Below are 15,870 nucleotides of genomic sequence, written 5' to 3' on the forward strand. Positions count from 1 at the left end.
ACACAAACAGGATTTCTCTATTTCTCTTAGTTTTTGAAACATCCATAAACATTTAAATTTTAGTAGACACTCATCCAAAACAACTTACAGAAGCACATAGGGTTAAGTGCATTGCTCAAGGGCACATAGGTGGATTTTTCACCTAGTCAGCTTGGTGATTCGAACCAGCGACCTTTCAGTTACTGGCCCAACGCTCTTAACCGCTAGGTTATCTAACACACAAACACATTATCATCATCAGCAGCAGGGCAAGGCAGGGCCATCATCTCCACACTCTGGTCACGTGTTCTGGCCACACATCTGGTGCACCATCTGTATCTCTCCCCCCTATGTGAGCTGAGAGGGAGAAGAAGGGGGAGAGAGGGGAGGTCATTTTGGGTGTAAATGTGCCCTGGACTTTTCCAGATACATCTGGACCAGACAGACTGGGTATGCAGGGTGTGGTGGGAGCGTATTGAACCTAGACTGCCAATACAGTAAATACACAGATATTCAGAACAAGGAACTCACAAAGCAATCTTACAATATTATCTGGCTATATCCATACATTTGGAGAAGAGACATTTGAAAGAAAGACACTGTATAAAAATTCTAGCAATTTATTGTTGCAGTTTTTCCACAGTGACATACTGTACCATTTAACATCACAATGACACTTACAGTAACGACCCCGTCATATTGGCTACAGGGTGCTGAATGAAAAACAAAACATTAATTACAAGATATGTACTACAGTATACCAAGGTTAGTATCTTTGAGGCTGACTGGAAATCAATTATATATTTCTCTTCTCTGTAACATGTGCATGGTGTGTCCATGTAGTAATAGTGTATCAAGCCCAAGGTTTAATAGAATAACACAACTAAAGTCTGTACAAGCGTAAGATGCTGCATGACATTAATGGAAATGTATCTCAAAGCTTCACAAGACACTCCCTCTGAGTGTTTTATGTAATATTGTACCTAACTCACATTCGGTTGGTGGTAACGTACAACATGACACTTTGAATTACAAGTTTATTCTGGGGAGAAAATGGCTTACGTCATTGTAAAGAAGACTCCATCAGACTGAAAGAAGCTTATGTGGGACTGATTATACTGAATGTACGAGTGAGTCTGATTGGACAGTCTGTGGTCAAAGCACTCCCTCAGACCCATAATGGGAATATTCAGTATGGACATAATGTTCATAAAGTTGCAAATAAAAAATGTTATGTATCGAGCAGACACTATTCTCCATCACATGGAACAGAGATCTGTGTCGGATGTACATTAAGACATATGTTTGGAATATCCCCCAACTGAATAAAGCTCTTAACCAGCTGTCCATTAACAGAGCACACTGAAGCGCCAGATACTGTAGATGCTACTAACTTTAACCTTTAGGAGTAGCAGGGGGCATTGGAAGCATTCAGGTGCCCTATTCATAAAGCGTCTCAGAGTAGGAGTGCTGATCTAGGGTCCATGTAGTCCTTCACATTGTGATAGCCAAGGAAAAACTGATCGCAAATCAGCTATCCTAAATCAGACACTTTAGGAGTATGGGCTCAGCGCGGTTTTACACACAGTGCATTCGGAAAGTATTTACACACCTTCACTTTTTCCATATTTTGTAACGTTACAGCCTTATTCTAAAATTGATTGAAATTTTTAAAAATCCTCAATCTACACACAATACCCCATAATTAAAAAGATTTAAAAAAAATTATGGAAATGTTTGCAAATTGATTTTCTTTTTTTTACAGAAATAACCCTATTTACAAAACTACTCAGACCCTTTGCTATGAGACTCAAAATTGAGCTCAGGTGCATCCTGTTTCCATTGATCATCCTTGAGGTGTTTCTACAACTTGGAGTCCACCTGTGGTAAATTAAATTGATTGGACATGATTTGGAAAGGCACACACCTGTCTATATAAAAGGTCCCACAGTTGACAGTGCATGTCAGAGCAAAAACCAATCCATAAGGTAGAAAGAATTGTCCGTAGAGTTCTGAGACAGGATTGTGTCAAAGCACAGATCTGGGGAAGGGTACCAAAACATTTCTGCAGCATTGAAGGTCCCCAAGAACACAGTGGCCTCCATTCTTAAATGGAAGTTTGGAACCACCAAAACTCTTCCTAGAGCTGAGCAATCGGGAGAGAAAGACCTTGGTCAGGGAGGTGACCAAGTACCCAATGGTCATTCTGACAGAGCTCCAGAGTTCCTCTGTGGAGATGGGAGAATGTTCCAGGAGGACAACAATATCTGCAGCTCTCCGTGCAGGCCTTTATGGTAGTGGTCAGAAGGAAGCCACTCCTCAGTAAAAGGCACGACAGCCAGCTTGGAGTTTGCCAAAAGGCACCTAAAGGATTCAAGATTCTCTGATCTGATGAAACCAAGATTGAACTCATTGGCCTGAATGCCAAGCATCACATCTGGAGGAAACCTGGCAGCATCATGTCGGGATGTTTTTCAGCAGCAGGGACTGGTAGACTAATCAGGATCGAAGGAAAGATGAATGGGGGAAAGATGAATGGAGCAAAGTACAGAGATCCTTGATGAAAACCTGCTCCAGAGCGATCAGGACCTCAATATTGGGGCGAAGGTTCACCTTCCAAAAGGACAACGACCCTAAGCACAAGGACAAGACAACACAGGAGTGGATTCTGGACAAGTCTCTGAAAGTCATTGAGTGGCTCAGCCAGAGCCTGGAGTTGAACACGATCGAACATCTCTGGAGACCTGACAATAGCTGTGCAACAACGCTCCTCTTCCAACCTGACAGAGCATTAGAGGATCTGCACAGAAGAATCGGATAAACTCCCCAAATACATACCCAAGAAGACTCAAGGCTGTAATCGCTGACAAAGATGCTTCAACAAAGTACTGAGTAAAGGTTCTGAATACTTAAGTAAATGTGATATTTCCATTGTGTAGATTGAGGGGGAAAAAATGATTTTATACGTCTTAGAATAAGGCTGTAACGTAACAAGATGTGGAAAAAGTCAAGGGGTCTGAACTTCCCTGAATGCACTGTATATCTCAAGTCAGAATTCAGCCCTACTCACAGGTCATGTTCTGCTTCTGCTTCCCAAAGAAATAATGTTTGAGCACTGATGCTTCAATGCACATGGGTGTTCTGTTTGAGGGCTTTCTATATACAATCCATTCATAAAACCAAGGCATCTGATTTGTTCACCCCAAGCACATATTCTTTGTACAAGTCACTGAAGAAGCATAGAGAATTCAGGGGGAACAAATAACAAAAGAACAAACAAAATGGGGGATGAATACAATGTCATCACAACAACAAAAAAATGACATCAATAGACATAGTTCAAGAGAAAAAAACAAAAACAATATTCAACGATAGTCTCCAAATTCTTATACAAAGTTAGCTTAATCTAAAAAGCATAAAATTGATTTTTACATCATCACACATGTTGACCTTGACATGTACCATGGCCTAACAGAATTTTGTTTCAGATGCAAGATCTCCTCACGCCGCCTCTGTCCCACCCCTCCCATTGGCATTATTGCTTCTTATGAACGGGGGGCTATTGGATGGAGAAACATTGCACTACATGAGTGTGAAGTTCAGATCTGTACAATTCTGTCCTGTTATATCCCAAAAATGAATGTAACTTGTTATTTTTGCCCATTTCACAATCTGCAGGGCTCTGTATAAGGCAGCTCTGTTTCGTTTTAAGGCATCGCTGCTTTGAGACTAACACAGACCAGAAGCAAAGTGATGGAAGTGGACAAAATCATCTCATTATCGACATTAACAAAAGTTACACTTTTCACATAAGGACCACAAAGTGTGTGCGTGTGTGTGTGTGAGAGAGGGTGTCTCAGTGAGCTGCAGCCGAGTTTAGAGGTTAGAGGTCAGAGCAGGGCTCTTGTTGACTGCCATGACCATCTCTCATTGCTGGTAATTTCCATATTGACCCTGTGGAGGAAGGAAGAAAGTACTGTAAATGGACACATCTTAATGACTTCTCATTCTAACATCTGAATAAACAGGCATTTACTTGAGAAAAGCTCATATTTATATATCTAAATAGGATGCAAACAAGCACATCTGTGGTAGCTATCAATCTTATGTCACAGATGCAGACTATTCCTGTTTGGCTGCATTGGCTGGATTTAACCAGCAGGTGGCAGCATGGCCTCAGAAAAGCTAATGAAAGGAGGGACGCAACTTCTTATTAGTATACTGCAGCATTAGGCAAAATGCTGCTCTGTGACTTGTGCATTTAATATGATAGGAGGGATGTTTTTTTGTTGGTATTTTAAAGGTTCATTTCTAAACAGGGGTCGAAAGTGGCTGCTCTTTAGGAACACAATTGTCATTAGTTACATATTTCAGATTTTCAGTTTCAATTTGACTATTACTTTGATCAGATACTATTTCTACACAGTGCATAATTATTAATAAATGACACATAAAACATTTAAATGCAGTTAATTGCATGAAAAAAATATAAATATTAACCAAAGTATGGCGAGTTGTATTTTTGATTTTGTCAATTCCAAACCATCTACATTTTCAAGTTCCCCTACAGATTGTGCTTGATATATTTGAAGACCTCAAGCATAAAGTTCGACCCCTGGTTACAAAAAGACGTAAAGAAATCAGATGTTTAAACAGAAGACAGGAGGAGAAACATAACAAATGCAGATCAAGGCTAGGCGAACAGGTCAAACGTCCAGATTTGACGTTGAGGTGACGTCTTCACAGCAACCATTACCTTTGCTTCTTACAGAGCTAGTCAGGGGTTCAAATCCCCGGGTCTTTATTTCCTCATGTGTCCCTGAATATTCAAAGATAAAGAATCAAAGTGTAGCTGTGGCCTCCGCAAAGGACCACAGAAAATACAGGGCAACACGTAGCTCTCCCTCCCTGTCAACACTCCCAAAGGTCTATGTTACATTTGGGGAGGAGAGATTCTACATTACCCTGCTCTGCTCTGACTTGCTGTATTATTCAAGGCAATATATTAAACTCTTTTCCACTCACAACTCAACTGTGAAGGCAGGTTTCTCCTAACAGAGGAGAACCATACTAAGCTGTAAGCTGGCTAAACACATCAAACCGTTTAAGGAATTATATATTAAACTCCCCATACAACGTCAGCATGCACAAGACACCCACTCCTCCCTGGTCTCTTGCTTATGGACACTCCCTGAACCCTGGATAAACTAAATGTTATATCTCATCTTTAACTTCTATCCATCTTTAGCCAACATACAAGGACACAGTAAGACCTGCCTACTCATGGGCTCATGCTCACCTGGTCGTAGCCTGGGTATGGGCGTTGTTGCTGGGCCTGAGGGGGGCCGGGCTGGGGGCCCCGGTAGGCCCCGTACTGCTGCCCCTGGCCCTGGGGGTAACCTTGGGGGTACTGGCCTGGAGCTCCCTGGGATGGACCTGGCGGACACACAGAAATCAAAGGTTATGGACGTCCGACTGAAATATTACATGTACATGAAGATACTGTTCTTCACACCAAATAGGTACACAACGACACTATTATAGACATTGTTCAATAATCAAATGCAGTGTCTGGGAGCGTAGATTCCCAGAGCGTAGATTCCCAGTGTCTGGGAGCTAGATTCCCAGATTTTGCTGTTCGACGTCAATCATTATGACACGTCGTATTCTTGCACAATTGAGCGCTTCAGGGGAACTCACTTAGAGTCAATCCACCTCCATCTAGCCATGAACACAGATCCACTGACAGGCAGACCGACAGAGGCATGGCAGAGAGAGACTAGTGGGTAGTATTAGTTGGGCCCTGGGCCATTCGTTGAAGTTTGGCTCCACACTAACACTGGCCTACTCTTCTCTGTAATGAGAGAGTCAGAGAGTCTGACTAACTGCAGCCGGCGCTGTAGCCAGCACCAAGGACGGGGCTGGGTGTTAAGTCGTCTAATGCAAGGAGACATCAAGGAGATTCCGTGGGCCTTCATTAGAGAAGCGGAGCCTCATTAAAAACCACTTCATCGGACAGCCTCTGAATACTCCCGTTGCACTGGTGTTACCGTACCGCCGCATATCGCCGTGCTATCAGGCATTCCAACGGCTGATCAGTGATAGGATGCCTGACTGACTGGGGCCAAGTCAAAAGAGAGCCACGCAACATCGTTAGGGCGCTCGTAATGCCAACGCCGCAAAGCTTAACTTAGAGGGGGCCCGCCTGCGAGAGTGAACGAGCGTGTGGCAGATGGAGCCTACCTCACAGCCTCTGCCTCTCTCCACCAGCTCATTACTGACATGAGAGAAATGCCTCTGGCTCAGAGAGAGAGATAGAGAAAAAGCAGGAGAAGAAGAGCTGACAGGATTTTAAAAACAAAGGGGAGAAGGCCCACTCGCACACACTGCCAAGGGCGATTACCCATAAGCCTGACCTTTCCTTTCTCTTTCACTCATTCTCTCACACTCCATCTCTCACTTTCTATAACACAGTGACTAGGCCTGTACAGTGACCCACCATAGTACTAGAGGGACACCTAACACAGCACATTGTCTGCCAGTTCCCTCTTCTGATCAACGTGCCAGTGTCTGTAGCCTTGACTGTGCTGCTGCGACATTGAAAGTGCACAATGTAAATCAGGAAAACAGTGGCGTGGTACAGTAAACATACGGGAGGCTCTGGGTTGGTGCCATTTGGAATCAAGGACTGATGTTTCAAGACAACTAAATCGAAAGCAAATGGTGCCTCCTACAGGATGAGTGTGGACTGACAGAGAAAGAGGAAGTCAAAGGGAGACTGAGTATTTCCACCCACCATAACCCTGTTGCTGTCCAGGATAGCCCTGCTGTCCGGGGTACTGCTGCTGTGGGGGGTAGCCCTGCTGTTGAGGAGGACCTTGCTGGTAGGCCTCCTGCTGCTGGCCATACTGGGCATTTCCTACAGGGGGGGCAACAGAGACATTACAGTACCTGTGACATTACAGTATCTGAACCAGGCTCGACGACATAACAGCAGACAGCACAGCAGTGCTTAGTGTGGCCAGAATCAGGGTTGGGGTCCATTCCATTTCGATTCAGTCAACTCTGGAGGTAAACAGAAATTCCAATTCAAAATGTTATGTTTGGAATTTCAGTTTACTTCCTGAATTGACTAAACTGAACATGAAATTGACCCCAACCCTGATCCGAATGTTTTGAAAACACTGATTTAGGCTGTTAACAAACAAAGTTAACAAACCATGATCTTTTTCATAGGGGGACTGTTGGTTGGCTGCTGGGTCTCGCTCTGGCAGACAAGACAAGAACCACAGGAGAAAAAGAACCAACACTGTGAGCATGCCCATTGAAACATGAAGTTTTGTTTTTCATATACAGAATTGTTATAGTGACACCTTTTCAGCATCCTTACCTGACACCTGCTATGAGCCGTAAAATAAAATAAAAAGCTTGAACGACAACATTTATGAGAAATGAAATATTTGTGAGTGAGAAATCAAGAATGATATTTTTTTTTAGGAAGGCAGAAAACAGAGCACAGACTCGGCAATCTTCAGCCGCTCAACTCAACCTCCCTTAACCTGAACTGAGCTGGCCAGGGAAGGCTAATTGGGAGAAATAATACTGGTGTAGAAAGGGTATTTTAGGCATGTTAATTGTAAAAAGCTAGCATTTAGGCTACTGCAGTTATTGAACAAAATAGCCTTAGCAACAAAAAAGTTGCATTAGTTACAGCTTAGTTAGTTATGGCTTTAGCGTAGCTTCCTTTTTCCCTACGTAAATTTCTGTGAAACTACATTGATACCTGCGTGGTAGTATTGTTCTGAGAAATCAAAGCGTTGATCAGGAAACGATGGCTAAAGCAAACTGTACTCACCATCACCTATAGCATTACTTCACAGGGAGATAGGAGACATGTTATTTCATGTCCATTTTGGAGGAGATAGAAGTCAATGGGGGGAAAATTCAGTGGATTCACGCATAAACATTTATTGTGCTTCACACAGTGTCTGTGTGTGTAGAAATGTTCAGAAATATAGGTTTGAAAAAAGTTTTAACTAATCCTGGGAGAAAATAAACTACTTTCTTTTGAGAATATACATATTTTTCCAAAACAATATTTAAAATCCTGTAATTCCCATCAGAGTACAACCTAGCTATTGGAGACTGGAGAGTGCTGTGTCAACGTTTCAAAGGGAGTAGAAAGTAGAAAAGGTGTAAAAAAGTGATTGACACATGCAAGAGAAAATTATTCATTTGAGAATACTTGTTTATGTTGATGCTATGACACAAAATCACTATGAAGGGGTGGGAAATCACTGGGGAAATCATCCCAGTCCAGCTAATCTCATTTTCCTCCATGAGTCTTTGACACAACATCTGTCAAGTCTGCTAACTCGTGTGTGTGGGGCTTCTGCTAAAGTAGGACCTCTGCTTCCGCTAAAAGCACGACCGGAGATCAACTTCCAGGATTGAATCGCTGTATGCATTTGGAGTCCCACCTTGACAAGATCAGGGTTCGACAGAATAACTAGCCGACTAGCTATTTGTTTATCGACGACGCACAGCCCTAAATGGGACGGTGGGCGGGAAAACCGAACATCAGAGCTTCCTTCAGGCCAGACTTACAGAGCACAGTGACTAATGTCCAACTGAATAGTTAGATGACTTTCATCCTCTACTTCCACAAATGTTCTAGATAACCGCGTAGGAACCAAAATAAACCGCCGACGCTCTGTATAAGGCTTGGGTGTGAAGTGGTGCTGAACAATCCACTCCCTTAGCTGATGGACAGGGTCACCATCTGTCACACAATGTTGTTTTGCTTTGTTACGCTCTCCATCCTCTGTCCATCTCCATGCCTCAACACAGCTCCTCTAAGTGAACCTTAGACTGGCAGAGGCTTGGTTGGTTCTACGAGCGAGCAAGCGGTTGGTTGGATCTCCTACCTTCTGAAGCTCCCTGTCCTGCGTGACTGTACTGGTCCCCATAGTAGTCTTCCTGCCCTGGGTACTGCTGAGGGGGTCCTACACACACATACACACACGGCAAACAACACACACACAGGTAGATTCAAGGTGTTGTTGGGGGGTAATTTCGGCGAGGAAGTGAAGTTGTAATTTTGGCCACTTATTTGCTAGAGAGCTCCTGTGTGAGTCTCGTGGGTCACCAAACTACAGTTTAGTAGTGCTGGGACTGACAACCTTCAGGGCGCCTGGGTGAGTGTTCCTTCTATGGTTATGGGGCTACCTGCGTCTGTGAGCCACGACAGTGGAAGTGAAAGATAGCTCCACTTAAAGACGAAGAGGAGAGGGGGTTAGGTACAGGAGAGGAGGTCGCAGCCCTGTGTAAAGTCAAACCAAGCGCCTTGCTCTTGGCCCAGTGGTCCACTCTGTGGAGCGGAGCGGAGCATACCTTGCTGTGGGGGTCTGTAAGGGGGCATGGGCCTCTGCCCCATGACATGGTTGCCTGGGTTGACCTGACCCATCATGCCCATGGGATTCTGCTGGCCCTGGTAGTGCTGCCCACCACCCCCAGGGGGCATGTTGTACTGCTGGGAGGGAGGCTGCTGGTGCATCATGGGGCCTGGGGTGGGAACAACACAAATACACACAATATTTCATTACAGAACCCAATTAGAAAGATAATAATAATAAAATGCTCTATGGGTGGATGTCATCATCAATAGAAGGACAACTGAAGGTCCAGTGTGAGAGATCTATTAATTATACTTTCCCCCCCTCTTTCCTGTACCTTGGTTAGGCTGCATGTTCATGTTGGGCCGGGGGCCGTAGTTGCCCATGGGTCCCTGTCCCTGGGGCATGTTCATCTGGCCCTGAGCAGGCATGCCTTGAGACGAGGGCACAGCGTGGTTGTAGCCGCCCATGGAGCCGTGGCTGCTGGGGGGCATGTTCATGGCGCCACTGCCGGGCATGTTGGGAGGCTGGTTGGGGCCAGGCCCGGGGCCCTGCATGGGCATGTGATTGGGCCCTGGGAAAAAAGGACAGACCATTTAACCTTCAGGATGATACAGTGCCTTGCAAAAGTATTCACCACCCTGGCGTTTTTTCTATTTTGTTGCATGACAACCTGTACATTTTTTGTTCTCCCCAATTTCGTGGTATCCAATTGGTAGTAGTTACAGTCTAGTCTCGTCGCTGCAACTCCCGTACGGACTCGGGAGAGGCGAAGGTCGAGAGCCATGCATCCTCCGAAACACAACCCAACCAAGCCGCACTGTGTCTTGACACAATGCCCATCCAACCCGGAAGCCAGCAGCACCAATCTGTCGGAGGAAATACCGAACACCTGGCGACCGTGTCAGAGTGCACTGCACCCGGCCCGCCACAGGAGTCGCTAGTACGCGATGAGACAAGGATATCCCTGCCGGCCAAACCCTCCCTAACCCGAACGACGCTGGGCCAATTGTGCGCCGCCCATGGGCGTCGCGGCTGGCTGTGACAGAGCCTGGGCTCGAACCCAGAATCGCTAGTGGTACAGCTAGCACAGTGCCTTAGACCACTGCGCCACTCGGGAGGCGACAACCTGTAATTTAAATTGATTTTTATTTGGATTTCATGTAATGGACATACACAAAATAGTGAAATTAAAAAAAATAAAATGTCAAACGGAAAAGTGATGCGTGCATATGTATTCACCCCCTTCGCTATGAAGCCACAAAATAAGATCTGGTGCAACCAATTACCTTCAGAAGTCACATAATTAGTTAAATAAAGTCCACTTGTGTGCAATATATATACACATACACAGTGGGGCAAAAAAGTATTTAGTCAGCCACCAATTGTGCAAGTTCTCCCACTTAAAAAGATGAGAGGCCTGTAATTTTCATCATAGGTACACTTCAACTATGACAGACAAAATTAGAAAAAAAATCCAGAAAATCACATTGTAGGATTTTTAATGAATTTATTTGCAAATTATGGTGGAAAATAAGTATTTGGTCAATAACAAAAGTTTCTCAATACGTTGTTATATACCCTTTGTTGGCAATGACAGAGGTCAAACGTTTTCTGTAAGTCTTCACAAGGTTTTCACACACTGTTGCTGGTATTTTGGCCCATTCCTCCATGCAGATCTCCTCTAGAGCAGTGATGTTTTGGGGCTGTTGCTGGGGAACACGGACTTTCAACTCCCTCCAAAGATTTTCTATGGGGTTGAGATCTGGAGACTGGCTAGGCCACTTCAGGACCTTGAAATGCTTCTTACGAAGCCACTCCTTCGTTGCCCGGGCGGTGTGTTTGGGATCAACAATTTTAATCCATGACGGCGTAATGTGTTACTAATGGTTTTCTTTGAGACTGTGGTCCCAGCTCTCTTCAGGTCATTGACCAGGTCCTGCCGTGTAGTTCTGGGCTGATCCCTCACCTTCCTCATGATCATTGATGCCCCACGAGGTGAGATCTTGCATGGAGCCCCAGACCGAGGGTGATTGACCATCATCTTGAACTTCTTCCATTTTCTAATAATTGCGCCAACAGTTGTTGCCTTCTCACCAAGCTGCTTGCCTATTGTCCTGTAGCCCATCCCAGCCTTGTGCAGGTCTACAATTTTATTCCTGATGTCCTTACACAGCTGTCTGGTCTTGGCCATTGTGGAGAGGTTGGAGTCTGTTTGATTGAGTGTGTGTACAGGTGTCTTTTATACAGGTAAAGAGTTCAAACAGGTGCAGTTAATACAGGTAGTGAGTGGAGAACAGGAGGGCTTCTTAAAGAAAAACTAACAGGTCTGTGAGAGCTGGAATTCTTACTGGTTGGTAGGTGATCAAATACTTATGTCATGCAATAAAATGCAAATGAATTACTTAAAAATCATACAATGTGATTTTCTGGATTTTTGTTTTAGATTCTGTCTCTCACAGTTGAAGTGTACCCATGATAAAAAATTACAGACCTCTACATGCTTTGTAAGTAGGAAAACCTGCAAAATCAGCAGTGTATCAAATACTTGTTTGAAAATAAGAATTTGTTCTTTACTGACTTGCCTAGTTAAATAAAAGTAAAATCATGGTTGGGTTCTAAAAAAAATCTGAAATTTTGAACATCCCTCGAAGCACCATTAAATCAGAGAGGCAACAAAGAGACCAAAGATAACCCTGAAGGAGCTGCAAAGCTCCACAGCGGAGATTGGAGTATCTGTCCATAGGACCACCTTAAGCCGTACACTCCACAGAGCTGGGCTTTACATAAGAGTGGCCAGAAAAAAAGCCACTGCTTAAAGAAAAAAATAAGCAAACACGTTTGGTGTTCGCCAAAAGCCATGTGGGAGACTCCCCAAACATATGGAAGAAGGTACTCTAGTCAGATGAGACTAAAATTGAGCTTTTTGGCCATCAAGGAAAATGCTATGTCTGGCGCAAACCCAACACCTCTCATCACCCTGAGAACACCATCCCCACAGTGAAGCATGGTGGTGGCAGCATCATGCTGTGGGATGTTTTTCATCTTCAGGGACTGGGAAACTGGTCAGAATTGAAGGAATGAAGGCGCCAAATACAGGGAAATTCTTGAGGGAAACCTGTTTCAGTCTTCCAGAGATTTGAGACTGGGATGGAAGTTCACCTTCCAGCAGGACAATAACCCTAAGCACACTGCTAAAGCAACACTCGAGTGGTTTAAGGGGAAACATTTAAATGTTTTGGAATGGCCTAGTCAAAGCCCAGACCTCAATCCAATTGAGAATCTGTGGTATGACTTAAAGATTGCTGTACACCAGCAGAACCCATCCAACTTGAAGGAGCTGGAGCAGTTTTGCATTGAAGAATGGGCAAAAATCCCAGTGGCTAGATGTGCCAAGCTTATAGAGACATACCCCAAGAGACTTGCAGCTGTAAATGCTGCAAAAGGTACCTCTACAAAGTATTGACTTTGGGGGGTGAATAGTCTTGAAATGCACTGTTGGTTAAGGTAAGTTACCATTTCACGGTAAAGTCTACACTTGTTGTATTCGGCACGTGACAAAGTTTGGTTTGATTTAGTTATGCACACTCAAGTTCCGTTTTTTTTGTCTTATTTCTTGTTTCACAATAAAAAATATTTTGCATCTTCAAAGTGCATGTTGTGTAAATCAGATGATACAAACCCCCAAAAATCAATTTTAATTCCAAGTTGTAAGGCAACAAAATAAGAAAAATGCCAAGGGGGGTGAATATGTTCGCAAGCCACTATGTTACCATACAGTACAGAGATTAAGATGGAACTGTTAAATTAAAAGATTCTCTCCTGAGAAAGTATTTTCTCCCTATTCTAATATTTACAACCATGTGTGCTATATATGCCTTGACAACTGGTAATAATTGGCATAACAAAGTAGACTAAATGCTCACAGTCTCCCTCACTCAAACGAACACGCATATAAACACAACCACAGTGAAGTGGAGTCCAAGACCACCTAGGAACATAAAGCAAAGAAACAGTCAGATGCACAATTATACCCCTGAACTAGCTGCACTGGGAGCCACGTTTGAAACGGAATTACAAAGAAAACACTACAAAAATGTATGTGGTCAACATTCATGGAATACATTAAATATATACATCATTTGGGAACCATTTCATTGTTTTATCACAGGTACATTATTTTCCCCATTTGAATCTTACAGCAACTCAACGTACGGCTTTTCATGACTTATGGGCAGGGCAGACCAAAATGTTTAATGGCTTATCAGATTAAGTGCAAACTGGAATGAAAATGTAAGAGGACCGGTGCTTCTATAGTGAAATAAATCTCACATCTGTGCTGTTTGCGAGCGATGTTGTTAGGCTACATTGTATCGTTGTTTCCTCTTCAGAGCGTACTAGTGAGAAACAACATACTTTTACTTCACAGAGAGAACCACGAGATCTTCAGGTTTAGCATCCACACATTTTTGAATGATCTGAATGATGATGATTATGGTGAAGGGGTGATTAAATGTACATTATACAACGGGTGAGTCTAATCCTGATGGGTTAAAACAGCATTCCAGCCGGCGTCTATTCCACAAGTTACCACCGACTAAATATACGACGTTGAAATGCTCATTTACTCTGTTCCATCTGACTGCACTGTCTCACCAGCCCAGCCAGGCAATTATAAACTTGATCTCCACTATAAAAAGCATCTAGACATTATCTCACATTTCTTTTAGACTAACATTTGATTTTCAACAGCAGAGACTTGTATAAACCTTGCTGTCTGTCTCTCCGTCCTTTTCAATTTTGTTTTAATATGGAATTGCGATCTCCATCATCCCATATAAAGTGAATGTGTCCGAATGAGCCAGACAGCAAATTGAGCTGGTTGTCATAGCAACATACAGTTGACTAGCTAAATCGATACTTTGTTGCCAAAACTAAAACGGATGAGTGGAACATCTTTCGGCGGCATGACTATGGATGAATGGGAAAAAGAGATGGCAATAATACCCAGGCATGCAGATTTGGAGGATACTGCATTGAATGACCTAGAGAAAAGCAGCGACGGAAAAAAACACAGTTAAGAATACAAACTGGGCTATGCGTTGCTTTGAGGGCTGGCTAGCAGAGAAGAAAAGGTTGTTGACTTCAAAACTGTCACTAAGATTTTAACATCCTTCACCGATAGTTTTATGAATATGTACAAAATGGGAAGGGGGAGCAGTACAGCATAAGTAGCTACCTGGCACTCCGGGGTGGGCTCAAATGGTTTCTAAATGACCCTCCCATCGGTCGCAGCTGGTGCCTTATGAAGGACACCGAATTTACCACCCCGAATCATGTATTTATGGGAAGCATTAAACAGCTATGGCAGCAAGGAAAATATATCACAAACAGACACCCTCCCATCACCGATAAGGACATGGCCCAGCTCCAAAACTCCCAGGCTCTGAATCCGGGACACCAAGGGGTCTGGTCCAGAAAGTGTGGTTCAACTTCCAGTTACATCTGGGTCGAAGAGGAAAAGAGAGGAACAGACAACTAAAGCCCAACTCATTCCTCGTAAAAACAGACGAGAACGGTCTAAGGTATGTTATGCATAGCCTGTTTGTGTTATTTCTAAGTTGCACTCGTAATTAGGCTATTGGAAAACAATACTATAACGCATTCTCTCTCAGATATGCCACTCTCGCATATAAATGAGGCAACAAAGAATCCTCTGGACCCAAGGGAGAGGGGCAGGGAGTCCAAGAGGGGATTCATGTTCGAGCAGCCAGGGAACCCACTATGCCCGGTGGCATCACTGGAAAAATATCTATTGAAATACCCAGAGAAAGCCCTTCAATTTTATCTCCACCCAAGGAGAGGAGTGTGTATCGGGGACTCAATCTGGTACACATCAGAGCCGATGGGCGTGAACTATCTGACAGCACTTCTACCCAAGATCTGCAGGGCAGCGGGAACAACTACATACACAAATCACAGCATCAGGACCACGACAGTCCAGAAACTGGCCAAGGCCGGTTTAGAAGCGAGGGAGATTATGTTAGTGAGTGGGCATCAGTGCAAATATATCTACAACACAAAATCGATGTCTACATGTGTGTATAGTTCGTATGTTATGTGTGTGTTTTTGCCTGTGTTGCTTCACAGTCCCCACTGTTCCATAAGGTGTATTTATCTATTTAAAAAAAATATATATGATTCTACTGCTTGCATCAGTTACCTGATGTGGAATAGAGTTCCATGTAGTCATGGCTCTATGTAGCACTGTGCACCTCCCATAGTCTGTTCTGGACTTGGGGACTGTGAAGAGACCTCTGGTGGCATGTCTTGTGGGGTATGCATGGGTGTCTAAGCTGTGTGCTAGTCGTTTAAACATATAGCTCAGTGCTTAGTTTCAACATGTCAATACCTCTCACAAATACAAGTAGTGATGAAGTCAATCTCTCCTCCACTGAGCCAGGAGAGATTGACATGCATATTATTAATGTTTGCT

The 15,870-nt window shown here is 43.7% G+C and overlaps 1 protein-coding gene across 12 annotated transcripts in view; it reads right to left on the reverse strand.

Annotated features, from left to right (window-relative positions):
* Positions 1-585: 585 nt before the first annotated feature.
* LOC139560190 (protein SSXT-like) overlaps positions 586-15,870 on the reverse strand; it is a 31,371-nt gene continuing 16,086 nt past the window's right edge. For 6 of the 12 annotated variants that reach the window (XM_071376749.1, XM_071376748.1, XM_071376739.1 and 3 more), the window contains 7 exons: positions 9,712-9,948; positions 9,373-9,543; positions 8,907-8,984; positions 7,199-7,246; positions 6,776-6,898; positions 5,279-5,415; positions 586-3,933 (listed from right to left, as the gene is read on the reverse strand). In XM_071376749.1, coding sequence (XP_071232850.1) covers positions 3,907-3,933; positions 5,279-5,415; positions 6,776-6,898; positions 7,199-7,246; positions 8,907-8,984; positions 9,373-9,543; positions 9,712-9,948 — 821 coding nt within the window. In that variant the 3' untranslated portion in view covers positions 586-3,906. Of the gene's footprint in view, positions 3,934-4,735; positions 4,799-5,278; positions 5,416-6,775; positions 6,899-7,198; positions 7,247-8,906; positions 8,985-9,372; positions 9,544-9,711; positions 9,949-15,870 lie in introns of all 12 variants that reach the window. The other 6 variants (XM_071376743.1, XM_071376747.1, XM_071376750.1 and 3 more) reach the window with 4 other exon arrangements.

Source organism: Salvelinus alpinus, chromosome 30 (assembly GCF_045679555.1).
Source record: "Salvelinus alpinus chromosome 30, SLU_Salpinus.1, whole genome shotgun sequence".
NCBI lineage: Eukaryota > Metazoa > Chordata > Actinopteri > Salmoniformes > Salmonidae > Salvelinus > Salvelinus alpinus.